This window comes from Labrus bergylta, chromosome 13 (genome assembly GCF_963930695.1).
Source record: "Labrus bergylta chromosome 13, fLabBer1.1, whole genome shotgun sequence".
NCBI classification, from domain to species: Eukaryota; Metazoa; Chordata; class Actinopteri; order Labriformes; family Labridae; genus Labrus; species Labrus bergylta.
In genome coordinates this window covers 5,834,418-5,860,428 of record NC_089207.1, presented here as the reverse complement: position 1 = coordinate 5,860,428, position 26,011 = coordinate 5,834,418, and the positions used below count along the sequence as shown (strand labels likewise).

Here is a 26,011-nt window from a genome sequence, read left to right as displayed (position 1 = left end):
TCGCACATTTGCTGAAATCAGATGTGGGTTTGAGGAGTCAGCCATCATCCCGCTTATTCTGTTTGTTGACAGAGGAGGCCTTTGATAAACAAGCCCGCTCTTTGAAACAGGTGCCCGAGCATGAGTTCAGTTTTGAGAGGCAATTCAGGGAAAAATCTGACTGATTAGAGAGTGTTTGTTATTCTGCATGCAACCATTTGGGTTGTGCAAATCCTTCCCGAAGTCACAAGAGATGCTTTGGGAATAAACAATGATGCTGTTTATTTTTTTGACTAAGATGACACAAGAGTTTGACATGGATGTTTGCAAAAAATGTCAAATACATCAGCAGTGAAATTGGCTGTCCTCTGCTGTCACTTTGATGCAAATGTCAACAAACAATGAAAGAAAAAGTCGATGCACTAAAAGTTTATTTAGCCAACACTGCCCCCTAGTGCTGACAATAGATATTGCTTGAAACTAAAGTTAACGTACAAAGAAACTCAAAATACTAAATCTAATGAAACCTTTCACTTAAGATTATTGAAAAGCTGGATTACATCACTTTAGTATGAAGCATAGTTAGATTTCTGGTCTTAAACATGAAGAAAGTTCATCTGTAATGTGTTTTTCTACAACAGGAAACACAACATGCAGTCCTCCAGGTTCGCAAAACCCAGCTTGTCCCCACTATCAACATGTGGAAGTGTTTCCAATTCGCTATCTACTAGCAGCAAATGGTCTTAAATCAGTCATTTTAATATCAAAGCACTTAACACTAGAATGATGATTACTTGCAGGTGGATATCCATGCTGCTTGTCAGGTCTGCATTTGAAGAAAATGACTGAGCTCTTATCCGACACGTACAGTACAGCCAGTGTTCAATAGGCAAGATCACATTACAGAAGATTACTTTGGAGTTTCAGGCAATTTTCCCAAATTACACTGGCCTTTGGTCTCTGCTAAACTTGATTGACTTGAATGGTTTTCATTAGAAAAGGCTCTGAGGAGGCTTTGCTGTAGATGCTCGTACACAAAGCGTTGGAGGCATTCGAGGGTGAGCGGGTGCAGATGGGACACGGGAAGTGAACGGATATGCAAATGTCCTCATGGAAATGCTTCATCGTGTTTTTAAAAAAGGACACAGACGCATGCTGTGATTTGTTCCCTGGCATCTATGTCGCAATCAACAAAACGTTGCTGCATAGAAATCTCTTTGAAAAACGGATCTGTAACGCAACAAGTAGAGGATTTATTGACGAAATAAAAGGTTTCACAATCACTCTGGAAGACAAGGGTCGCTATTGTATGTGTTTTTTGATGGCGTCCGTGTGTGCTCACAATAAAAAAAAAACACCTTCCATGATTTAAACTCAGTGTCATATTTGAACTTCAGCCCACCCTCCCCGCGTCTCTCCTCATCAGAAGAACAAAATCTGAGCAGTAAAAAAATCAGCTGGATGACACAAAGAGCCTGAGCTCGGACTGACAGGAAAATAGCCGTGAATAACGCGACCACCCTTATTACCATTCTAGGAAAATACTTAAGAGAGGGATCCAAAACGAAGTGTAATGCAGATATACTTTCAGTGTCAGAAGGAATAAGAAATGTTTGTCCTGGCCAGATATCCTCACATTCCCATCAGCTGTTTGGCTGCTTTTACCCAAAGCCTAGAAACTGAAACCCAATAAGATATCCAAAGGAATTAAGGGGCGGTTTTAAAGGCTTCTGAGCTTTTAAAGAGCGACCTTATAATGCAATAAAGCAGGAATGATTGGTTATTGATCTAATGGTGACATAAACTTGAATTTTGAAAAGTGCACCACAGGAAAGAATTAGACAGAGAACTCCACTGTTCAGAAAGTTTTCTACAAAGGTCTGCAGGTTTTTGGTGACACCTTGAGGAGGTTAACTGGTACAACAAGGCCCTCAAATTCAGTGCAAATATTATAATGGCAGAATAAATGGGTTGTATTTACAGACTAAATAAGGGTGAGCTGCATGTAGTGTTAGTAAAACAGGAATGACGTGGGCAGGTTTTGAGGTAGTGGACCCATGGGCACAAAGAAATATCACAGCCCCAACCCTCTCTATTTAACAAGTGAAAGCCTCAGCTGTGTCACTTCTGGGGTCATTGGAATCATTAAGTTGTTGTTTTGCAGCACTGCATTGTGTCTGTTTTGTGTCACTTTTGATTCGTTCTGAAAGTGTGTAGCTTTGTCGGTGTTTAGTGTCTTTGAAGTTATTCTGAGTGCCACTGTAATCAGGTTGTGGTTCTTCGGCTGCATGGTGGTGTTGCATCTTCGCTGTGAGGCAACAGCACTAACCACTGCAACCCCCACGTAGCCCAGAGTATTTCAACCGCAGGTCTTCATCTGGTATGGTTTGCAAAGAGTATGGTCTTTTACCTGCTTTTTGAAAAGTGTCTCGAGATAACACTTGTTATGAATTGGCGCTCTTCAAATAAAGATTGTTTGAGGGATGGAGATTGATTAGTGTAAGAGTGGTCAGAGTTGAATTATTTGTTGAAAAAAAAAAAAAGATTGTTTATGGTCAATCGAACAAAATTGGATTTTCTTATTTCCCATTTGGAGATAGTACTTAGAAGTGTTTGTCCACTGGTGAGTGCATCTTAAACTATTCAGGAGGAAGTGAGGTCAAGTTAAAATAACACACGGTTGTTTTTTTGGGTTCAACAAGTTTGTGAAGTTGATAAATGAGGGTGGAAAAAAAAAAAGAAGCAAACCATGAAACCAAGACAAATGCTCCACCCATGCTTCGGAGACGGTTTGACAATCTGTCACTGAAGAAGACTCGTCCTCCCTCATCAATGGCAATCTACCTCAAAACAGCCAATAAAACTGATGCGAGCATGAAGTCATGTACAGAAATGACATCTCTTCACGGGCGAAATCACTGCTTATATTTTATCATTTCTCTTTAATCATCTCTCTCCCATTGCGTCAGGATTGCATCATGATAATATGACACTTCAGAGTGTTTTAAGAGGCTGGATGCACTCTGCAGCCACATCCGTCGTCCAGCTGACCACAGCGTGTGCTGAAGGAGTGAAGAAGCATGTACCAAACTATCAAACAGGCAATTCAACTTCAGAGAATAACAATACCCTTTAAAGTAGAAGTACATCATCTCATTTAACATCAACAGCTGCTGCTTTGTCCACATTCAAATCCAGGGTGAAGAAATGAAAGGATGGAACTGTAGCAGCACTTCTTGGAGGCAACTTACAAGAAAAGTGCCTCAAATTTATGCCTCAATTTAATTCAGAATACATCTTTTTTTTATTAATGCAACGTTAAGTGAGTAAACTTTTGCACCACCACAAGGTTCAGCTTGATATCTGTGTGAACGTGTAATCTAAGATCTGGTTTTGGCAGCTCTAAGAAACCAAGTGAGCCATTTCACTGAACACATTGCACTTTTGAAACACCTTTCATGTTAGCGGTTTCAGCAAAGAACACCAAGTCTGCATCTGCATCACCAACAGAGCACTGCTGAGGTTAGATTGCCATTTCAACTTATACCGTCTTACTGTGATATCTCTTCCCTTATTGCACTTTTTAAAGTTTTCTAAAATTTGTATTTTATATGTGCCATTGTTCAACTGTGCTGTCCTGTGTGGTGATTAAACCAGGTGGGCATATATTCTGCAGCAACAATGATTTAAATGGTAGTCAAATACTTAGATAGTCACCAAACAGCTGATTTACACTTCAAATCTGTAAAAGTCATTTTTCTACTGTTTAACAAAATACAAAAATACATGTAAAAAAATGTACTAATATGTCTGTGTGTTCTAAGTGAACCAATCTGCAGTATAAAAAAAGTTTAAACTAGCATCACTTTTTCTTGACACAGTAGACTAAAATGCAGCTTAAACATGAGGTATTGACTGTTCATTATTTCTTTCCCTCAAACTCTTATGAGCATGTTTGCTTTGAACTATTTCCATGCCAACCATTCTGGAGGAGTGATACATTTGACTGTTTAAATAAATGAGGAGAGATCTTTTGTTTAAAAGGAAAAAAGTGTTAACACATGAACAGGAAGAAGTGTGTCTTCCTCCACCGCGGGCACCCAAAACTTGACACAAAACTAAAAATTCCTCAGAGGAGATTTAATTCAAATTATGTCAAATCCATCATCGTATAACATTTTTTTTTTTTTTTTTTTACAAAGTTGGCTGTCATAATGCGATGGAAAACATGATTTTAATTCTGCATAGTTCACCTGCTACAATTTAATGGAAATAAAAGCATCAAGGAAGTTCCCAGTTTGAACAAAACGAGTGTCCCCAAATCCATGTGTGCTCATCATGTCCACATACTGTCTCTGTGTCCTCTCCTTCCCCTCGGCCTGGGCGAGCATGTTCAGAGACTGCAGAGTGGAGTGAGGTCTCAGTCCGTCCAACATGGTCTCTGCTATGAGCACGGCACATCCTGAGACCCAACAGAAGAGATTACACAACACCATAGAGCATGGGATCAGAATAATCTAGAGCAATAAAAAAAAAAAAATCTGTGTGTTTTGTGCACAAGTTTCATCCATGACGAGTTTTGTTTTTCTTTATATGTCATCGACAACACAAAAACAGATGTTAAAACAAAAAACACTTTTTATTGGTTCAAGGATGCTGCTTGTAAAAGTTCACACTCAGTAAAAACCTGTTTGTTCCTGATTTTGGCGACAGTTATCTACATTTGACATTTGATCACATACAGTGATTCAGAGGGGGAGTTATCAGTCACTCCTTGATGCAGAGCATAGCATCCAGCATGTTGTCTGTGTGTCGGACATGTGCAGTTATAAAACCGTGGCTCTTCAGAAGCTGACTGTATTCTGTGGCACTCCTCTGTTTCCCCACGCTCATGCTGAGGGCCTGAAGCAGACCGCGACACGGACCGCCTCTGTCTTCATCCAGGAAGATCTCGCTTAGCAGGAGTCCGCAGCCTGGCACAGTGATCAAGTGTATGCAGACGAACAAACTTAACATGACAGTATTTGTTGATTCATAACCCTGAATAGATCCTTTTTGCGTTCATTTGCTTTGTGAAAACAGTAAAGATCAATTAGAAAACCAAACAAAACTAACAAGCAAGTTCTTGACATTTAACTTGCCAGCTCCTTGCTACAGTGTGACAATAATCAGCTTTTTTAATAAAAAGAACCCGATGACAGATTTAAATCAGCGGCTCTCAACTACTGCAGACCAGTGTTCACATTTCCACTGAAACCAAACCAAACAGCAGCGGATTTAAAAAAAAGTGATTTCACCGGAAAGTGGAAACTAATCAGTAAAATCATATATTGCGATCTCAGCGTTGAAAATAAAACGCTACTGACTCTTTTTTTAAATAATAAGAAAGTCTACTTATCAGTTATTGGATCCTCACGTTATGTTTTTATAGTTCAACATCTCCTTTCGCTTGCTTTTTCCCATGAACTCTAGCGTGACAAGAGTGTTTGATAAGAGAAACCTGCAGAGTACGGTGACTGATTTTGAAAGCAGTCAGCGCATAAGTCAGCGAAGATAACCTGCAAAATTATGATAACAGTTTCCTGGTATTGCCCCAAGAAGTCACCATACATTACAGTAACTCGTCTCAGGTACTTAAATACACCATACTTATGTTATTTTTCGTAACACCGTGCATGACACTTTGGCCTTCTCATATTTTATGATTGTGCAGCGTTTCCTCAACATGTATTCTCCTCGTAGCCTTTTAGCTCACCTTCGCCTCTCGGTGATGTAAATAAAGTTAAAACAAACAAAGTTAGGGGCATCATTTCGATGACTATAAGGTACTGACATCACAGCCTGGCTGATGTTCTTACAGCTCGTTTTAAAGGTTCAGATTCTGAATATTAGCTAAAACCATCTATGAAAACTCACTTTCACCATTTATTATGTCAGTCATGGAAACCTATTGAGTTAGCTTTTCAATACTGGTCGCTCAAAAACCTCCTTATTTATCTTACACTGGCGTCAAAAAAATCTCTCATTTCAGCCGCTGCCTGAAACGGCTGCTGTCTCTTTAAGGCGCCGCCCCCCTCCCCACATGCCCACTTTCCTCCGATTGGCCAGCTCTGTTTGCGGTCACAAGGAAATTTGAGTAATGCTAAGTGCTGCTCGTTCAAGTGGTTTCAGCTGGGAGAATCGGAATGTTGTAACAACAGCAAAAAAACAGCGCTCAGTGAAATGTCACTGTTAAAAGTTATATTTGAGCAAAAAGTTGATGTGCATTATGTGAATTAATTAAAAATTATTAACATTAACAAAACATATTTTGCCCCCAATGTGATGACGATTCTGACGTCAAGTCGGGAAGTCGGGCACCTCATTCTTTTCCGAGTTGTTGTTCTGACTTGAGCAGGTGTTCATGTGCATTTTACAACTCGGAAACTCGTTTTTCTGATGTGTCCGACACCACATGAATGCAGCCTAAGCTCCCTGGTGGGCATGTCCTTTTTTTTTTTTACTCTAATACATCGGCACAACCTGACGTAAAGTTCGAGCTAAGGTCTTGTAACGTCTCATTCAGAACAGCAGCAACTGTGTACCTTGTGTTTAACAAAAACTTTACCGAGGTTTAATATGAACATCCAACATCGTAACATTATAGGTATGTATTTAAATATGAATCAGAATTATAGATCTCCTTTCAATTATATTAGGATTGATTGTTTATTCAAAATGGAAGACTGAAATTGCAAAATAATTTTACCTGGTCTGCACGCATCTGAGATCCTCTTCAGCAGAATATCCACTTTCTCATCAGGCCAGTCATGGAGAATTCTTGCCAGGATGTACAAGTCGGCTTTGGGCAAGTCATCTTTAAAGAAGTCCCCTGTACATACAAAGAGGATTAGGCACTGCACTGGTTAACACGGTGTTTGCAAATATTTGTCATAAGAAATATAAAACTGAAACTAAAACTGACCTGCGACGAAAGACACCCTGTGCTCTCTGTGCTGAGGAGTGAAATGCTCACTCATGTCAACAACAGCTGGCAAGTCGAACACCGTCACAGACAACCCTGGGTGAGCTTCTGTAAACTCATAAGCCATGGCACCGGTGCATCCTGGGAAAATAACCCAAACAATAACATGTTGAAGAGGGATTTAGGACCTGAAGATACAATTTGAAACATGGCTGTTCTCTCCTTACCTCCAATATCGCACACAGTTTTAAAACTGGAGAGGTCAAAGGCTGTTGCCACGGCTTTTCCAGTGACTTTGGCGATGCTGTGCATGGCCTTCATGAATCTCAGTTTGACTTCTCGATCGTAGTAAACAGTATCCTGTATGTGAAAACAAATGACAAACAGGAACAATAAAAAAAACAAATCTGTAGAAAATCTGTTTTTTTTTCCCCTCAACATTGCTTCCATGTCGGGCTGAACTTGACAGACAATCACCTGAAACATGTCCTTGGATTTCTTGCCAAATGCTTTGTCATGCTGGTTGGTTCCCTCCTGCACGGCGCTCTCGAGGTGGGAGAAAAGAGGCCAAACCGTGCTGTTACAATGCTGGATGTAACCATGCAGCGAGAAAGGAGCGTCTGACAGCAGAAAGCGTGTGGCCAGATCCGTGTTCTCGTACATCGGCTTGTGGCTTGCTGGGAGAAGAGACAAGAAGAGGTCCATTAGGTCATATATTAAATGGCATCTGTTTAATAATGACAGTAATGATCTACACATATGAGCGCTGACTGACTTTGCTCTTTGCTCCTCAACAGTCCCAGAGACACGCAGGCTTCCAGCAGACACTGAGTCCCCTTCAAAGAGGCTTTGATCTCCTGGGCGATCTGCTCTGCCTCCAGCCCGGGTCTGCTTTGTAGCAGGTCAAACACACACATCTTGGAGGCTGTAAACAGTGCCTGGAACAGTTTTAGAAAGGCAGAATGAATACAAAGTAAGTGTACGTCATTTATACTGATGTGGATATTGGATTTTAGACAACTTGTTACATTTTAATTAAAGGAAGAACGTGCAACTTTTTTGATGCAGTAGATGTAGCCCTTCAGCAGCAGCATTACATCAAAACAAACTTCTGTTTGGCGACACCTCGGCTAGTCTGACCCCTCTCCACTTGAATTTGCACGAACAAGTATAGCACAAAATGTCCCTTTGCTCGAGCTGCAATTACCAGTGTCCTGCATTGCTGTGTTAGCATACTAATGTTAGCACGCTTCAGTTAGCTCGAAGCTTCACATTGCATACAAACTGACACGGAATGAGCGCGCTCTAAACACACTAACGCGACATCCAAATAAGCAGTGGCTATGTTATTCTTCTTTTCTCTAGTCCTTGACTAAAACAGATTTATATGCAAGGCCGCCCAGTCCATGTAAACACAGCTCAGACAACAACACAGCCAATGGGACTCGCGCTTCTCACTCATTGCAGACAGTCATGACTCAGAGAGACATTTACAGAGGATATACTGACCAGGGACAAAGACTGAAAACGTCCTATATAAAGTCCTACATACATTGCATCGGTTGCACTTTGATCAGATGTAACAATGTACAACAAACAACAAATACTTAATTTCTGCTATATTTATGTGTGAGATGTCAAAAACAAGAAAAAATGGTAAGACTGTGTTTTGGTTCAGTTTCATAAAAACACCAACACCATCCACAGTTCAGAAATGGCCATGTTTAAAAAAATGTAAGAAGTTTAAGTTTAAGAAAAGTTGACGAACGTATTCATTCTTATTAAAGAAAATAATCCTAACCAACCTGTCCGTTAAATTCAAAGTATAAAAGCACAATCATCCCAGCGTTCTATCGTGTCTATCTGAGTGACTTTGCCAGGAAACCACCTGTGTATGTCTGAAGACGATAACCTCAGCCTGACTTCCTGAGGTTTTTCTGATAATCTCTCAGTAAAACGACAACATATGGATTGAATACAGGCACAAGAAACAAACAAGATTCAACCTGTTTAAAAGTGAGCATCGGAGGTGAAGGCTTTGATTAAACTTTGAAAAGAACACGGTCAGCTGTTTTCCTGTGTGCCGTGGTTTTATGCTCTGCTGAGTTGATGAACATACAGGAGAGGATTGTCAAGCTGCTTTTCTAACAACTCAGCAAACAAATATGCCCCCCCCCCCCCCCCAATTACTAGACTAATCCTCAAAAGCTCTTTTGAGGAGTTTTAAGTGGGGTGTAAAACAGGCTGAAATGAATACTAATGCTGTTATATGACCTTCAAAAGCAAACAAGGCCATCAGGGACAAGATCGACTCTATTCAGAATTCTTTTATACCTGTAGCTGCTGCTGGGAGGTTAGTAACAGACAGTTACTGCACGTTGCAGACACAGACATTTCTGAGTGTTTGATGTTGTGTTGCCTTCAGACTACGCTGCCTTTTGCTTTATCTGTTATGGCACTTTCTCAATTCTGCCACATAAATAAAGTTCTAAGGCTGTTCTTACCTTTGAGGCTTTGAATCCATCCATCAATTCCATCATTCTCTGCAAGTCTTCTTTCTTGGGTCCACTGTCCGCATGCACGGTCAGCTGCCCCCTGTTGGTCATCTGTGGTAATGCTGTAGTTTTACAGGTGGCTTTATGTTCAGATGAGCTGTTGACTAACACCTGTGAACTTCCGCCTGCTTCCCTGTCACTACCAGTCCTTTTGACCTAAAACATTGAGAAGGGTTGCCTTTAAATAATGACACCTTTTTTAATGTATTGTTCTCACAGTTTGTAAAAAAAACAAACAACTAACCTTATTGAGGGGGCTGGCTGAGAGGGTGTTCTGGTTGTGGTGTGTTTGACTGGAGCTGTTTGGGAGGTTGTGTTTGGCTGAGGAGCTGAGACTGTTGCTTTGAGTGCCGTTTTCACTCAGGCTCACTGACAAACTCTTTTCATCCAAGGAGGAAGTAGATCGGTTGTAAATCAGGTCCAGCTGTTTGCAGAAGTGGTTGAGGGGGAATCCCACAACGTTGAGGAAGTCTCCGTGGACGTACTCTACCAGCATGCCCCCCAGAGCCTGAATACCGTAGCCACCAGCCTTATCCCTGAAACGCATTCACAGCTTATTCAAACGGCGTTCATTTACACACAATAAAACACACACACACACACAGACGAAGCTTGAGTGATGTCACTCATCTGTTACTGCAGGTGGCTCAGCAGCAGGCTGTAAATGGCGTCTCAGCCAAACTTTCAGTTAACCTAACGACAGGTTAAGAGCCTATAGTGTTACATCGCGCCTGCCTGTCAATCAGGTTGCTCTCGCGCCTAACTATGTAGAGCACGTTTTTTCCTAAAATCAAAAAGGATGCCTTATTTTTTTTAATTCACCCCCCGTAGAGTCAGTGTGCCAATGAGGACAATATCTAATCAGCCCAACATTTGTTTGTACCAGGCTGTAAACATGTTTATTTCTTCAGTAAAAACTGGCTTTTTTGAATGTGGTGTGTGTGCGTGACTTCCAGGGCTCTTGCAGCCCCTTGACAGATTGCAGGATTTTGCACTTCTGCATTGGCTTCATTTTTCAACACTGGAGTTTTTCCCGTGACATAGACGAGTCATGTGGCTGTGTGTGTGATGATACATGCTAAAAAAGGAAAAGAAATTCACACAATGCACTCTAGCTGACTTCTGGCCGACATAATCCCGGTCAACTAGGACAAAGCAAACACAGCTTGAACAGTACTCAGACACCAAAGTCCAAAAAGCAGCAGGGTCATGTGGCTCAGATCCAATAAAATCACCTCTAATGACAAATGTCCAGTGAGGTTACAACGTTTGGAAAGTCAATAGTTTTATGTAAGCGTCTAAGCCTTTATACTCACATTGGTTCACCGCTATTGATGTACTCCCACAGCATACTTTCTGACAGATCTGCAAACTTCACCTTTGTTTCTTCGTAGAAGTCGATCAGCTGGTAATCCACTTCATCATCTGGGTTAAAACAGAGATTTGGAAATGACATGTGTCGCCTAACAGAGACTACATTTGCCAATTGAAGTCCTCTAATACTGTATAAATTCACATAAACTTCTTTTCCAACATTTCAGACAGAATTTCTTACTTAGAGATGTTCTAATGTAAGGTTTTCTTCACAGATACTGATTGAACGATACAGAGTTCAATTCCAGCACCAGTTAGATAGTAAAATAGTAACATGTGACAATATATAGCACAACTATATTCTCACAGGACATTTGGGAAACAGAAAACAATGAAGAAGCAGAGTATTCTCTGGCACAACTTCTCTAACTACCAAGGTGCATAAAGAAAGAAAGGCTTAGAGGAAGACAAAAAGCTCCAGCAACACTTGTGGTAAGAAGATCAACTTTATTAAGAAATTAGACCGATGTGTTTCGGTTTTGATGAAAGCCACAAGCTCCACAAAGAACTTTCATGTTATGACAAGTTTGCATCATCAGCGTTTTACAGAAAATAAACTGGAACAAGCGTTCCAAGATCAAATTTATTAACAAATTAGACCGACGCGTTTCAGTTTGTGGCCTTCATCAGGGTCATGACCCTGATGAAGGCCACAAACTGTCGGATAAAACAGACAGAAACAGACAATAAAACAGCTCCACAAAGACCTTTCATGTTATGACAAGTTTGCTCCATCAGCTTTCTACAGAAAATAAACTGGAACAAGCGTTCAGAAGTGACTTACTTTCATTGTCATGGCAGAGAACAATAGCAACACCGGTGTAGACGCTGTGCTCTTTACCGCTCAAGCTAAGAGAGAAATACAGACATAGAAAGAATAGTTCAAAAATGTACTTTTATTTTCTGTTTTATCGTTTAAAACTCAAGACAGTGTGAATGTTTCTGACCTTGACAGCATCCTGTAAGCATCATTTTTGTCCACCGGCTTCTCCAGAATCATGCTATCCACAGTCTGTGGAAATGAAACAGAACAGAATTATGAACACATTATAAACAATATGAGAAATACAGTTTGTATTACATACACATGGAAGAGAAACCTCTGTAATGCTTTCTTTCTCACCACGATAGTGTCTGCGCCGATGACTATGTCAGGAGTCTTCAAATGTTTCTGCAGAGAATGTTAAGAATCAATGCACCGTGCAACAGGACAGGTAAATGATGTATTGTCATTACCATACAATAAGGGGGTTAAACTCACCAATAGCATCCTCCTGGCCACCTCCAGAGCCTTCTGTTTGGCTGTCTCAACAGCATACTCATGAGGTTCTTTGAAAAGTGACTTATCCAGAGTTTCTTTGAACCAGGATGGTACAACCTCAAACTTTAAGCCCTGAAAGTAGAAGGAAAAAAAGCACTGCATCAAAAAAAAAAACATGTTTTCTGTACAGTTCTATAACCAGAACATGTTCAGAGGGGGATATTTTATAGTTGAAAAACAAACGTGTGAGTGCTTTCTGTTGATGACATATTCAACTGAAAACTGCTTTCAAATCACCTTGAACACATCTTCTAAACAGACGCTCTTTGGTACTTTTCAGCATTGACATCAATATGTTAAAAATAGACAAAGTAAGAGGTGTGATAAAACATGTACCACACATTCAGTAAAGGGTTTTCTTTTTTTTAGACTAGATTAGATAAACTTTACTGTCTGTCCCAACAGTGACAGAAATTCTTCTTTGACACGGCTCAAACAATAAACTGACAACCCCACAACACATTTAAAAACACAGACATTAGAACGGGACTGTTACTAACAACAGCTAAAAAAAAAAGTCTATTTGATTTAGTTAATTGTGGTTATTGCAAAGGGAATGAAGGATCTTTTGGAAATGTTTTTCCAGGCCAGAGGGACTTGTAGCATCTGCCTGATGGCATTTAATGGAAGAAGGGTCTGGAGGAGGTAAGAGGGGTCCTCTGTGATCAGGGTGGCTTTCCTGATCACAGAGGGGTTGTACAGTTTCTCAGCCTTATTCATAGTGTTATCTGAGGCTTGCATGTGAATTTCCCTGATAGGGACATGCAGGATTAACAAGACAGATAGCTGTTTGATCAACTATTAGTTTGTAATTAAACATGATTTATGCTGCATATATTCCTATGACAACTTGAAAACTTGGTGTATTTTGGGGTCATAAAAGCAGACTCACAGATGGAAAAGTAGAAGCCTTGCTCCGGATCAACTCAAGTTATCTGGCTACCTAAACATTTCCAAATAGTAGATCAATACGCACCGCATTGCGGAGAATGTCCTGTCTCCTAGGAGAAGCACTTGCCAGCACGACCAGTTTATTGGCCAGTTTGGAAATGACAGGGTTCAGCACCATGGTGTCTCCTCGTCTAACTGACCCTATGATGTAAAGAACAGAGTTAAACATTAGAGATGTGACTTTATGGTATAGACTCAGCATTGAGATGTCAGGTGACTGCAGCTGTTCAGTCACTGAGGACCTGCAGGTTCATAAAGTGCTGACAAAAAAAAAAAATCAATCAATCATTTCAGTGATTCATCAAAGAAAAGAGGTCTCAGCTTCTCTGATTATCTCTGGTGTAAATAATTGTATATTACAAACTGAAGTTTCTTTTACTCTTCGTTGCATTTAATGATGTAAATAGTGCAAACTGGGCAAAACTCCCACCTAATCCTCTCACTTAATCTTGAAGAATGGAAATCAAATCACAGCCTGCTTGCTGTGAACAATGAGCAATGTGTTGCTCCCACAGTTTAAACCAAATCAGGATTAAAAACTTTAAGGTTTTCTGTATCTACTGCAATGAAAACTAATTATCTTTAGTAATTCTGAATATCTTTTTTTTCTCTTTAAACATGTGATGTGTGTGTATACATTTAACTGATTATTTCAAAATGAATTTAAAAGGACCAACTTGAATTATTGGAGGCAAATAAAGTAAATGCATGTTGAGGTGTAAAAGGTTAAAGTCTAATAGGTTTGTGGACTGACAAAAAGCACCAGTCCTGGGCCAATAAATCTCATTACATCGTAATAGAATAATGCATCAAAAGAAATAAGCTGCCCTTAATACTATTAAGACATCCTCACTCATTGTAATAACATACAGTTGTAGCAAATAAGCACTATAAGAGTAGTTTTACTGTGTAGCATTACCATCATTGATATCTCTCTACCTTAATGTATTCACAAAACGTTGTGTGAGTGCGACCTGTCAGGTGTATCAGATAATAACTTACAACATGCATAGTTGAAAACGCTTTAATCTCTTTAAGCATGGAGTTACCGAACAGCTAATGTGGGTCATTTTGGTGAACTTTTCTGCAAGTGAATGAGACATTTCTCTTCAACGTCACGTTTGCTCAATAAGTTCTCAGAATAAACGACAAGCTACAGTGAGAACGGCTTTACAACGAACAACCCAAAAAGAAGACACACAACCTAAGAGTAACTTCAAAGAAAACGTGTGAAGTGTATCGCTTACCTGGCTGCCGAAGTCAGGAAACTGCAAGTGGCAGCTGCTTGCTAGGATTGGACGACCAACGTGATGACGCATCACGTTGACGTAGCTTAAAGGGGGCGTATACACCAGCGTCTACAATCGCTATTTCTTATTAAAAAACGATGATAATAATAACGATGGATTAAGACTTTTAAAAATACTGTTACATATTTTTAAAAGGAAAAAATGAACCTTAAAATATTTTATTTGTTGTTTAGTGCCTCAGTTTTTTTTCTCATGTTTTCATCCCTTGTGTTTATTTCAAAAAAACTTGTTTTAGCTTGGACAGTTTTATAGTTGTGATTTATTTAATATTATTGCCCCAACTGTTTGGTCGTGCTGTTTTCAGTTTTCTTTTGTGAAGCAAGATTTCTGTGGCAAAGTTGAAGCTGAATAGGAGGAACTTAAAGGTGGCTTCAGTTAAAGCGGGGAAAGGTCAGCTCTACCCCTGCATGGTTGAAAACAAAACAAATGCATTTGCAGACATAAAGATAATGTTGACGTTTTTTGAAAAGCAAGATGTCGTATAAGGTTTAAAAAAAAGTTAATTTATTTACATTATATTTACACTGGTGAATGCTACATCATTTTTCAAAGTTACAGTTGCTTTGCATGTTGATAATAGTAAAATAAACAAAGACAAAACATTTATTAAGGGAACATAAGGTAATGCAGAAAAAATAGCAATGACAATCAGCTGCCTCTGTGGTTTGAATTTTACATAAAAACAAAAATAGAAGCAAAATGATATCACATTTTGACCCAAGGACAAATACGTTTCAAGAGTCTTTAACATTCAGCGCAACCTTAACTACAAAGTTTTCTTTCACTTCCTTACACTTTTCCCTCTTTAGCTCCTTTTCTGTTCTGCGGTCTACTGTGGCATCAAAGACACTTTGCTGTGTTCCCTCCCTTCAAAGGTGCAATGTGCAGAGTACACGCTGTCTTTGTGGTCAGTCCTCATCAAGTCTGCACTGCTCTGGCTCGGCAGATTCATTATGTGTCTCAGCTTTTGCCTGAATTCCTTGGAAGCAAAGTAGTAAATGAAGGGATCAAGGCAGCTATTGACACAGGTGAAACAGAGAGATAGTTTGTAGGCCGCATAGAGAGACTGACCATGGAAGATTCTCATGACACCATGAATCATCAGCAGGATGTTGCTGGGAGCAAAGCAGAGGCTGAAGACCAGGATGACGACCACAGCCAGACGTATTGCTCTATTTTTCTGCACTGTCTTGCGATCACTGGCAAGTTTGCATATCACACTGATGTAGCAGAATGTCGTGACACAGAAGGGGAGGAAGAAGAGGATTAACCCCATGCCGAACACAAAGGCCGCCCAGGCTATCTTGGAGGGGAGCATGTCTTTCTTCAGCACGTCAAAGCATGTGGTTATCCCGAGTTCAGGGATTTCAAAGGTGAGGTCTGTGGTCATCAGCGGGTTCAGAACGGCCAGGACCACGACCCACATGAGGACACAGCTTATGACAGCCACAGCTTTCCTCTCTCTGGTCTCTCTGAAGAGCATGGGCCGGACGATGCCCAGGTAGCGATCAATACCGATGGCCATCATGGTCAGGATGGAACAGTACATGTTGGTGTAGAAGGTCAGGGTCAGGAAACTGTAGGTAGATACAAAGAAGAAGATTCAATTCAAAGTCATTCAAAGGATTTATTTGAAGTTTAAGTAGCAGGTTTTCCAAAACACCAAGGTTTTATATGAGCAAATATTCAGTAAGGCAAGTCTGATAATCTAAAATTTAGGAGATTGTGTAAAATCAGAAAAAAGTGCGGGCATGCAACTTAGAATATTTATTTGAAAAAGGAAGCTTATCAGTCTAAGCATGAAATCATTTGTCTTCTTATTTTATCCAAATGTATTTAAGCAATAACTCAAGAGAGAGAGAGAGCTGTACTGAATATCAGAAATGCTGATATTCATTCATACATGTAGGTCGCAGATAAACAGTACAACAAGACGGCCTTGAATGTAATATTGCATTCATACAAGAGAGAAAAAAGAAGCTCAAAGTAATGGGTTGGGGCGCTGTTTAGCTCAGTGGTTAGGGTGTGCCCACTACAAACAGAAGCTAAGGGTTCACATCTCACCTCAGCCTTTCAACCAATAAATCAATTTTTATTTGTATGGCGTCAACTCGTAACAAGTGTTATCTCGAGACACTTTACAAAAAGCAGGTAAAATACCTTACTCTTTGTCTTTTAACATTACAAAAGAGCAGGTAAAAAGACCTTACTTATTGCTATATTACAAAGACCCGGCCTATCCTATTTCAGTCACATGTCATCCCACACACTCTCTCCTCCCAACATTTTCTGTATCTCTTCAGCTGCCCGATCCAACAAAGGCAAAAATGGCCCAAAAAGTAACAAGCTCCCCCAACTCAACTAGTTTCCTAACATGACTCGAACAGGATTGTATGTTTCAATTTGTCATGTTTAGTTTGACATACATAGTTAAAAGTCCAAGTGCTGTTATACTCTATATCCGCCCTCATTGAAAGCCTCTTGTCCAATCCGAATTCTTGGTCAAAACTAAGTTTGGCAATCATCTATTCCCTGTACTTATATCTGTGCCCCAAGTCCTTGTTTTTTATGCTATGGTTAAGTAGCAAATAAGTTAGATTTACCAAGTTTTCCATCTTCTTGTTTGTCTTTTAATGAAATTTGTTATACTTTAGGGAATACGAGAACATGAATACTCGTGTCATTGTTGTCCTGTTAATAAAAATGAACGACAGCAGCTATGAGCTAATGACAGAATAAAGATTCAAGACAGGAGAAAAGTTTTGTTTGCTCTCTTGCTGCTCAATAATAAAAACTACCCATTGACATTTTATGAGGGTAACATCTATGCTATGCAGGAGGTTATTCTGTGTCTTTTTGCCAGAGCATCTAAAGACTCTTAAGAGTCAGCTCACCTGGCCAAGAAATAGTTTTTTGTTATTACTTATTCCACCTATTTCCTGCAGAGATGAACAATAAGTATGTAATTTATGAGTTTGAGAAGGTGCTGACAGTTTTGATCAGTGCCAGGCTAGCTCTTTTGCCCTTTAAATGGGACGACTGTGGCTCAGCTGGTCGGTACTGTAGAGTGGGTTGTCTCTCAACTGGAAGGTCGGGGGTTCGATTCCCAGCTCCTGCAGCAACATGTACGATGTGTCCTTGTGCAAGACCGAATTGCTCCTGCTGCTTCGTCGGCAGTGTATGAATGTGTATGAATGGGATTGGTTACTTCTGATGGACACTTTACATAGATAACCTCTACCATCAGTGTGTGAATGTTTAGGTGTGACCTGCGGTGTAAAAGTGCTTTGAGTAGTCAGAAGACTAGAAAAGCGTTATTCAGGCTCAAGTCAATTTACGCTAGGATAAACTACCTGGCACCGGTAGTAGTTTAATGAACATAAAGCAGTGTATAGGTGTGCTATGATCTTTCCACCTCACACTGGGCATGAAGGTAAATTAGTGTATTTCCCAGAATGTCAAAAACTATTCAAACTGGTTAGCTGCTGAAGGACAATGAGCAGCTGGCTTGATGCATTTTTCCGTTTAAAATACTCTTTTTATCAGTACTTATACCATGTGCCCTTAAGTCATAGAGCATACCTGCACATGTTGGATCCCATATTCCAGTGGTAGTCTTGGAGCTGGTAGGCTATCTGAAAAGGTAGAGCAAAGCCAACAGCCAGGTCTGTGAGGGTGAGATGTATCATGAAGATGATGGAGGGAGTCTTTGGAGAGGTGCGGAAGAGGAGGATCCACATGGAGAGGCCGTTTCCCACCAGGTTCACCACGGTGACGATTATGTAGATGATGGAGATGGTGATGCTGACGTTTACGTTCTTGAACAGGGAAAGGGTGGCGTTGTCGAGCTTGAAGCTGCTGGAGTTAGCCATCATGGTTTGAAGAGAATGGCTTTTTATCACCTGTGTGAAAAAAAATGTGATGGTTGTGAAAGAGTGTTTGTTAAAAAAACATACTGGTTAATACTTTTAAAAACGTTTGAATGCATGTAATTGCCAGTGTTTTGTAGCGTATGAATTTTAAAAAAGCATGAAACAGCAACGATTACACCTGGTTTGACGAGTTGCGTGCCATTGAACGACTGTTTTTTTTCAAAACTGTTTGATCTGGAGGTGTGAAATAAATACCTCAGCATTCAAGTCTATGCTTCATTTTTCTCATTGTTGTTTGCACCCAAGGAGCCCATGTGCAGGGTGGAGTTATCAAACAGGAAAAAGGCATGCTTGATTTGTGGTGAGCGCTAACTGTCACTCTGAGCAGCTCATGCGTAACTGTCGTAAATGTACTGAGCTGCAGACAAACGACTGGAAGTGAAGTGGTTGTTTTAGTAAAGGCTCAAACTTATGTGGAGAGAAGAATGATTTTGTTCTTTGCACTACAAGGTAGTCGGTATAGTCAACATTTTGACACAGGTGAGGAGTATAAACATCGAAGTGCCTCGAAGAAAAAACTTGAGTTGTGTGCATAGTTGCAGGGTGATTGGTTTTACTATTTCCTTTCAATTCCAACCCCCACTTCCCATCCTACTGTTGTTGAGGTTCTTGTTTGTATTTCACTTTTTTCACTTACGCTAAGAAAAGGTTACGTGTCTGGTCAGACTCTTGCTTCTACCATTTTGATCTGGCTTTAATTTTGGGGATTTTTTAATCCTCATTGAATGTTTGAATCATTTTTCTTTTACAAAAGCATTTTTTCTGTTTTGTTTTTTTGTTTTGTTTTTTAATCTTTTGCTCATTTCTATTCATTTAATATATGGGATGTTATAGTTTTTAATGTTGTATTTGTTATGGCTATTGTCATCTTCTGCTCTTCTGCCCTCCTGGTGGCACGGTTGTATGAAAGTTGTTGTATTAACAAAGTCAGTTGAAGCAGACACGTGGTGCTGGTGGAGGGGATTGCCACGTAAAATACACACACGCATAATTTTTACTGGAAGTTGTGAAACGGAAAGCACACTTTTGCTGAGAAAAAGACAGTTACAACAACACGTTTTTTTTCTTTTGTTAGCAAATCAAATAAAAAAAGGTTGCAACATTCACAGTGTCAGACTGAAATGTGTCTGTGCTCTCCAAAAAACAAAACAACTTATGTCTTTCTTGCATTTGTCTCCTTGGATGATTCTTTATAAATATCGATGATGGGGCAAAGTATTTATTTTTAACTTTTGTCTTTATTTATGCAATGAATTGCATTTTAAAACATAATGTGAGTAATTAATGTGAGTTATTTCTCTGCATGGCTGGCTGTTTATGTTTTCCATTGAGGTATTTGTGGATGATTTTGACAAAGATTTGCTGTTCAGATTTGTTATTTGTGTCTTTTAATGTATAATGTATTTTTTGTATTTGTATGCTCGTTCTTTGTGTGAACCTCTGTTAATTGTGCTGCTGCCTGTCTCGGCCAGGACACTCTTGAAAAAGAGATTTTTAATCTCAATGAGTTTCTTTCCTGGTAAAATAAATGTTTAATATAAAAAAAAAAGTCTCATGTCAATGGATGTTAAGAATACTAACATTTGATCTTCAATCCATGTCGTTCTATTGGCCACTGTGTGTTGTTTGTGATATTAATCTAAATAAAAACATCATCCAGAAAGAAGACAGAAAATACTGTAGTCACACTTCACTTTCTATTTGGATGTTTAAAAGATAAAAAGTCACACAGCAGATTAAAAATCATCATTTTTAGATATTTTTACTTTAAAAAATAAAAGATAAGAACACCTGAAGATGAAGCGCAGTCTGTTTCGCTTCATACCTAAGTTCATATCAAAATTAAACTAAACAAACATTTACTGGTCATAAAGACATTGCTCTACCTGATAAATCTCAGTCGAAAAAATCAGTTACTCACCTTGGCAAACACAGAGGAAAGTGGCGTAGGTGTAAGTCAAGTAGGCATGTGAGAAACAATTGCAGATTGGAGCTTCAGATGTTGTGACTGGTGAGGAAATGAGGCTGGTTAGAGTGTGAAAGACAGTTTGACAGCATAGGAAATGGATCATGTGACCACCTTCATCCAATTCCAACGGTGCTAACTTCACCCATCAGTGTCAGTTTGGAAATAGCTTAAAACACCCACATGTGTACGAATCCCCACATGGTCAAAGCATAGAAAACACACACCTTTACTCATCACTAGTACTTCCCATTACAGCCTTATATATATAGTGATTCACTTACCTCTGAAGTAACACATTTACATGTGTGGAAGGTTTACAGACATTTGTGAAAAAGTTTCACAAATGTCTGTTCTATGAAAGTTTTGGGATTTCCTGATACCACAGAGAGTGTAACTTTCACTTTAAGACATATTCACATGAAATAAACGTGATGTTAATGGGAAATGGAAAGAAACACAAGAGGGAAGTTGTAAAGTTCTACTTAAAGTTCAACAGTGCATATAGAAAGTATTCCACCTCCTCAGGTGTTTTAACGCCTGACCCCTATGAGCCAGGACGCAGTCTGACATCCTCTGCTGGCCTTCCCAAAGACACAGGCACTGAGCCCCCCCCAGACTTTGAGAGCGCCTGCCAGGGGAGATCAGACTTACAGAGTCCGTCCCTCCTTTTATTTCTCGACTCAAGACATGCTTTTACAAAACAGCTTTCACTCTGTTATTCTATATTTAATCTGATTGCTTTCATTGTCTGTCTACTTTTACTGTTTGCTGTGAAGCACTTTTGCTACCTCTATTGAAAAGTGCCGTACAAATTAAGTATTATTGTGACTTTAACAGTGAATTTAAAGAGGATGTCATTTCCTATCATAAACAAAAAATAAATAAAAAACAGAAGATGTGAAAATGAAACCTTTATGCTGATTCTCTTTTTGCAGTACTAAAAGGGAGTTCTGGTTCCTTGGAGATTCCTCTCAACAGAATTTAGCATTTTTTTTACAACTACAATTGAGATCACTTCCAGGAGAACAGGTTTAACTTTCAAATAGAGTCGTATTTATTTGTTGATGTGAGTAAATAAAAACAAATTAAATCCACTGTGATTTGATGTTTTAACACAAAAAGAGTGTTAAAAGTTCTAAGGGGTGTTAAAGGAGCTGTATGAAGGGGGAGCTGGTAGCCTTGTGGTTTGGACGCACGCAAGAGGCTGGGATCCTCAAATGTGGGCGGCTCGGATTCATATCCAACCAGTGGGTAATTTCCCTTTTCTCACTCTCTCTCTCTCTCTCTCTCTCTCTCTCTCTCTCTCTCTCTCTCTCTCTCTCTGGTGTCTATCCAACAAAGGCACAAAGAGGCCAAAAATAAATCTTAAAAAAAGAAGTACTGTGTGAAAGCAGTGGGTAATAGATTCATGTATGTGTGCTGAGACTGATTTATATGCATTGAATAATCCATCATATATCGTGTGACTGGCCCAGTATACTGTAACATTTTCACCATTTCAATACTTTAATACCATACTTTATGATACCATGCATTTTAAAGTGATACAAGCTCCATTATTATAATGACTGAAAGTACTGAAGCTTTAAGATAACTTCTGATCTTTAGTTATGTTTTTAGAGCGGGTGGAAGATTTAGAGAACAGAAAAAAAGAGAAACACTAAAACTGAGAGAATTACAATAGATAGACTGTCAACATTTTGGTACTTTTACTTTCAACATTTCGAGGCCTCCTGCAGCCACATGTCCGATGTGTCCTTTGGCAAGACACTAAACCCCAAATTGTTCCAGCTGCTTCGTTGGGCGGTGTATGAATATGTATGAATGGGATTAGTTCATTCTGATGGTCACTTTGCATAAGAGCCTCTGTCATCAGTGTGTGAATGGGTAGGTGTGACATGCGGTGTAAAAGTGCTTTGAGTCAAGTCCTTTTACCGAAAGGTTGCCAACAACTTTTTTTTTTTATATGACAGTGTGAGAGAGAATGTTTGTGATAAAAAAAAGAAAAGAAATGACCCGATATTGGATGCCTCAGACTTGTAATCTTGTTGCCGTGGTGTCGACACAGATTAGATTTTTATTGCAACCACATGCGAGTTAGAAATCTGGTATTGGGCCAACCCTGGCACACTGTATGTCACACGATCACACGTTGTTTAAAAGGGATGTTTCAAGTCTACAAGTGAATTAGGAACGCCAGTTTGAAGTCATCGCTCACAAGATTCACACGATTTGCCGTGTTGTATTCGCTTCCTGTTGATGTGACAGTTCTGCTTTATCTGGGTGACAATGTGACAGACACTTCTCATTCTTTTTTTTCCCTTCTGATAACTTAAACAGACAAACTCTGAGCAATAAGTTCTGTTATCATTCACAAGAAGCAAAAAAACAAATCAGTTAAAATAGACAGACGGCCCGTCAGGTTTCACTATGATCTCATCTAAGGTGGGGTTTGGTTTTCAAACATATCTCCACCCACTTTCATGAGTGTGATCATCCATTGCTTGTTGTAGTTGACTCAAATCTGCCAGATTTACAGTACATTTGTTTAATAAGGGCAAGGGCTGCAGCCTCAGCAAACTGTCATTAAAGAACCAGAACACTGATTTACCTCTTAGCACGTAAAGGAAGCTTTATTCTCTTACAATTCAAAGAACACAAAATATACAAGAGGTATGATAGACAAATGTTCAGTCATGTGCAAAAATAATGTGTAAGGCTTGATCAACAGACTATATCACTATACAAATATCTGTGGCTTCTCTGTTAGAAATTAAAAACCATGCACACAGCATAGAAAACAAGTTTTTTTCTATTGATCTGTTACTAGGAAATGCTTTATAGAAATGTAGAGAACGTGTTCTTCCTGGCTCATGGTTGATCATGTAGATCATGTATCTCACAAATAAAAGTATTCCATCATCTCTGTTATATGACTCTTCAGGATAAGAGGGACCAAATTTTAAAGGATGCAGAAATGTTCGCGAGAGCCGTCCAACATGTTGACATTGTCCTCTTATATCTCGTCGCCCCTCTCTTTTTTATCTTTACGTACAGTACATAAGAGACACACACACACACACACAATGTCCTCTTCTGTTCTTCTACATCCACTGTTTGTAGCTCATCCCTACATTATATTTCATTTTTAATCAAATCTATAGGATTATTACAAACATCAGGTTTCAGCACAGTCCACAAAGGCTTCATAAAAAAGGATCTTTTGATGGATACCACAAGCAAGCTACCTCATATAGGGAACGACTTAAAAACAAAAATGACAAAAAAGTTATTATATTGAGTTTTCTCATGAAAGAAAGGTTTTAATGCAACTTAAAAGTTAACTTGCAGGAGCTGATTTTAAAAACGGTGCATGAAATAAACCAGATTAGCATGAGAAATTAAGTGGTGCTGTCACTGAAGTTACTACTATCGTTGGGTTATTCCAAAAACAATTTTTTTTTTTATATGTCAAACTCTAAGCTACATAGTGTTGTAGTCAAGACCACACTAGCCGGGACCAAGACGTACACTAGACCAGAGTGCTCCAAGACCAAGACATTTAGGGAACGAGACTGAGTCAAGACCAAGACCATAAATATCAATAAAAAAATCATCAACTTGTGTGCAGCTGGCATGTCACTCATTTAGACCGAAACACAGGGAAGGTTGCGGTCTAAACCAGGGGGTTAAAAAGATTTATAAATGAATTGAAGTGATCCGTTCATTTAGAAAGGGGCGTATCCCTTCGAATCCCAGTAATGACTTTGAAAATTACCCTTTTAGTGGTAGTCTTGAATTTACAATTCAGAGTCCGCCCAGTCTGAGACCGAGACAAGACCGAGTAAAAATGATTTCGATTCCGAGACGAGAACGAGACCTTCAAAAAGTGGTCTCGAGATCGGTCTTGAGAACAAGACAGATTTTGCGTACTACAACACTATGAATGTTCATGTTCCTGCAAAACAAAACCTAACAAAACTCTGAATTTAAATGCACCTGAAGCCAATTAAAAAAGCCCAAAAGACTGTAATGAAGTGCTTCTCTTACTCAATAGAGTATTCTTTTTAAAAGCTCAGTGATGACTTCTCAATCCCGCCACAGTAAACGTTATTCATTTACAATCTGCTTACTGTTCATCTTTGCTTTTCTCAAACCCTTTCTCCAGGCCTGTTGCCATAGCTACCACCTCAAAACAATGCTCGGCCCCAGGCTCAGGTGAGAGGCCCACAGGGAGGCAGTCGTAGCCTTTTCCTGCCGAGCTCATGCGCTTCCTGTTTCGTGCGCCCGGCTGGTAGAGCTGCATGGCGGGGCGGTCCTGCAGGGAAGACAAAGAGCAGGGACATGGGAGAGACAAGCAGTGCACAACTCAAACATTCTTTATACGTGCTCGGCTATTTTCTTTATTCGGTTTATTCATTATACAAGTCCAAATGGCTGATTTTTTTTTTTTTTTAACACACACTGGGTTTGTAGGTACAGAAAACATCCTGGTTACAAAATAAAGCTAACACCCTGGTTTGTGAGAAACTAACAGGAAGTTTAAAAAAAATCCCTTTAGGTCTCACCTCCTTTTCACACTAAACATGACTCACTTCCACTTCAGTCTGAAGTATGTAGCTTAAATAAAGACTTTCAATTATTGTTTTATGGATTTCCTGGCATGTTTAATGGATCTTTTGTGGTTTATATTGAGTCAACAATGTTGTTAACCCTAACCCAGAATACCAGGGTTAGGGTTAGGGTTATGGATTTACTAACCAAAGATAGGGAAAGAGCAGAGTAGAATAGAGTTGAGTTGACTCTGAGGAAGACGCAGTGTGTCAAAACATTAGTCCTTTGCATCAATAGAATTGAAAAAGTTGTTTCTTTGGATTCTGCCGGAAAGAAGGAGTCCAGTGATTTATATTTTCAACGTCTAAGGTCCTTCTCTGAGAGCACTGACCTCCATTTGTGGAGCGGCTGAAGCTCAACAGATCCCTTCTACCTTAAGTCGAGTTGAGTTGACTTTTGTTTAGTACAATGTAGTAAAGTTAATTTCCATTTTCCATTCAGAGTGAGATGCAGATTGTGCACGCCATGACCTTCAGTTGTTAAGCAGCCGGAAGCTCGCTGAATAACAGGCTTTAAAAAAGGAGAGGAGCTAAAGCAAGAAAATAAGCATATTATAACAGTTTGTCATTTCATCGCTCTTCACTAAACCTCAGAAAATGATCAATTTATGGAGCAATCATCGAAGGTGCTATTTCTGTTGGAAAAATGCTTAAGTAAATTTAAAAGTGCTATCTCAATGCGTATGCTTTATGACCTTTACTTTATGACTCAGGTCAATGAGACTGTTTCTATGTATCAAACACGCTCATGTGAAAACAAACATCTGAGTTGATAATCTGGTTAATCTGAGTTGATAATAATCCAAGTGTTAACCACCAGACATCATCAACCATCTGAAACACTGCTAATAGTTCACATCATGAAAGAGAAACCTTTGGTAACCATCCCCCCTTCTCATGCTCACCTTCTCGCTCACCTTGTTTCGCAGACGTTCCTTCCTGTTACCCAGCTCGTCCCTGTCCTCCTTCCCCAGTTTGTCTCCGCTGTCAGGACAATAAGAATAGCCATGATGGTGTCCCTCTTTCTTGGCCCGGTCCTGGCA

General features: G+C 39.6%; 3 protein-coding genes across 5 annotated transcripts in view; all 3 read right to left on the bottom strand.

The window, feature by feature from the left end:
* Window positions 1-1,217: 1,217 nt before the first annotated feature.
* On the bottom strand, window positions 1,218-14,459 carry asmtl (acetylserotonin O-methyltransferase-like). 2 transcript variants are annotated; one of them, XM_020633915.3, is made up of 15 exons: window positions 14,392-14,451; window positions 13,170-13,285; window positions 12,134-12,265; window positions 11,996-12,043; window positions 11,820-11,884; window positions 11,657-11,721; window positions 10,815-10,923; window positions 9,743-10,034; window positions 9,448-9,654; window positions 7,719-7,881; window positions 7,421-7,620; window positions 7,171-7,303; window positions 6,944-7,084; window positions 6,728-6,850; window positions 1,218-4,441 (listed from the first exon to the last, which is right to left on the bottom strand). In XM_020633915.3, exons 2-15 carry the CDS (start codon window positions 13,260-13,262, stop codon window positions 4,236-4,238), a joined length of 1,977 nt encoding a protein of 658 aa, XP_020489571.2. In that variant the 5' UTR covers window positions 13,263-13,285; window positions 14,392-14,451; the 3' UTR covers window positions 1,218-4,235. The 2 variants fall into 2 exon arrangements, with proteins under 2 accessions (XP_020489571.2, XP_020489572.2); XM_020633916.3 differs by lacking the exon at window positions 1,218-4,441 and adding an exon at window positions 4,487-4,952 and having other exon boundaries at window positions 14,392-14,459.
* A 477-nt stretch (window positions 14,460-14,936) lies between these two features.
* p2ry8 (P2Y receptor family member 8) lies at window positions 14,937-22,831 on the bottom strand. The gene is made up of 4 exons (XM_020633950.3): window positions 20,637-22,831; window positions 20,308-20,394; window positions 18,037-18,356; window positions 14,937-16,031 (listed from the first exon to the last, which is right to left on the bottom strand). The coding sequence occupies exons 3-4, from the start codon at window positions 18,327-18,329 to the stop codon at window positions 15,284-15,286; spliced, it is 1,041 nt and encodes a 346-aa protein (XP_020489606.2). The 5' UTR covers window positions 18,330-18,356; window positions 20,308-20,394; window positions 20,637-22,831; the 3' UTR covers window positions 14,937-15,283.
* A 138-nt stretch (window positions 22,832-22,969) lies between these two features.
* upf3a (UPF3A regulator of nonsense mediated mRNA decay) overlaps window positions 22,970-26,011 on the bottom strand; it is a gene marked incomplete in the record, with an annotated part of 5,828 nt that continues 2,786 nt past the window's right edge. The window contains 2 exon segments of one of the 2 annotated variants that reach the window (XM_065962058.1): window positions 22,970-24,673; window positions 25,874-26,011. In XM_065962058.1, the coding sequence (XP_065818130.1) occupies window positions 24,485-24,673; window positions 25,874-26,011 (327 nt within the window). 2 annotated transcript variants of the gene reach the window in all.

Coding starts and splice junctions, on each gene's coding strand:
- asmtl (XM_020633916.3), bottom strand. CDS start 13,262: ATGGTGCTGAACCCTGTCATTTCCAAACTGGCCAATAAACTGGTCGTG. Junction 10,924..11,656: donor TCTCTGCCATGACAATGAAA/GTAAGTCACTTC, acceptor GTTTTAACCCAG/ATGATGAAGTGGATTACCAG. Junction 7,085..7,170: donor AACTGTGTGCGATATTGGAG/GTAAGGAGAGAA, acceptor TTATTTTCCCAG/GATGCACCGGTGCCATGGCT.
- p2ry8 (XM_020633950.3), bottom strand. CDS start 18,329: ATGATGGCTAACTCCAGCAGCTTCAAGCTCGACAACGCCACCCTTTCC. Junction 16,032..18,036: donor ATGGGATCCAACATGTGCAG/GTATGCTCTATG, acceptor ATCTACCTACAG/TTTCCTGACCCTGACCTTCT.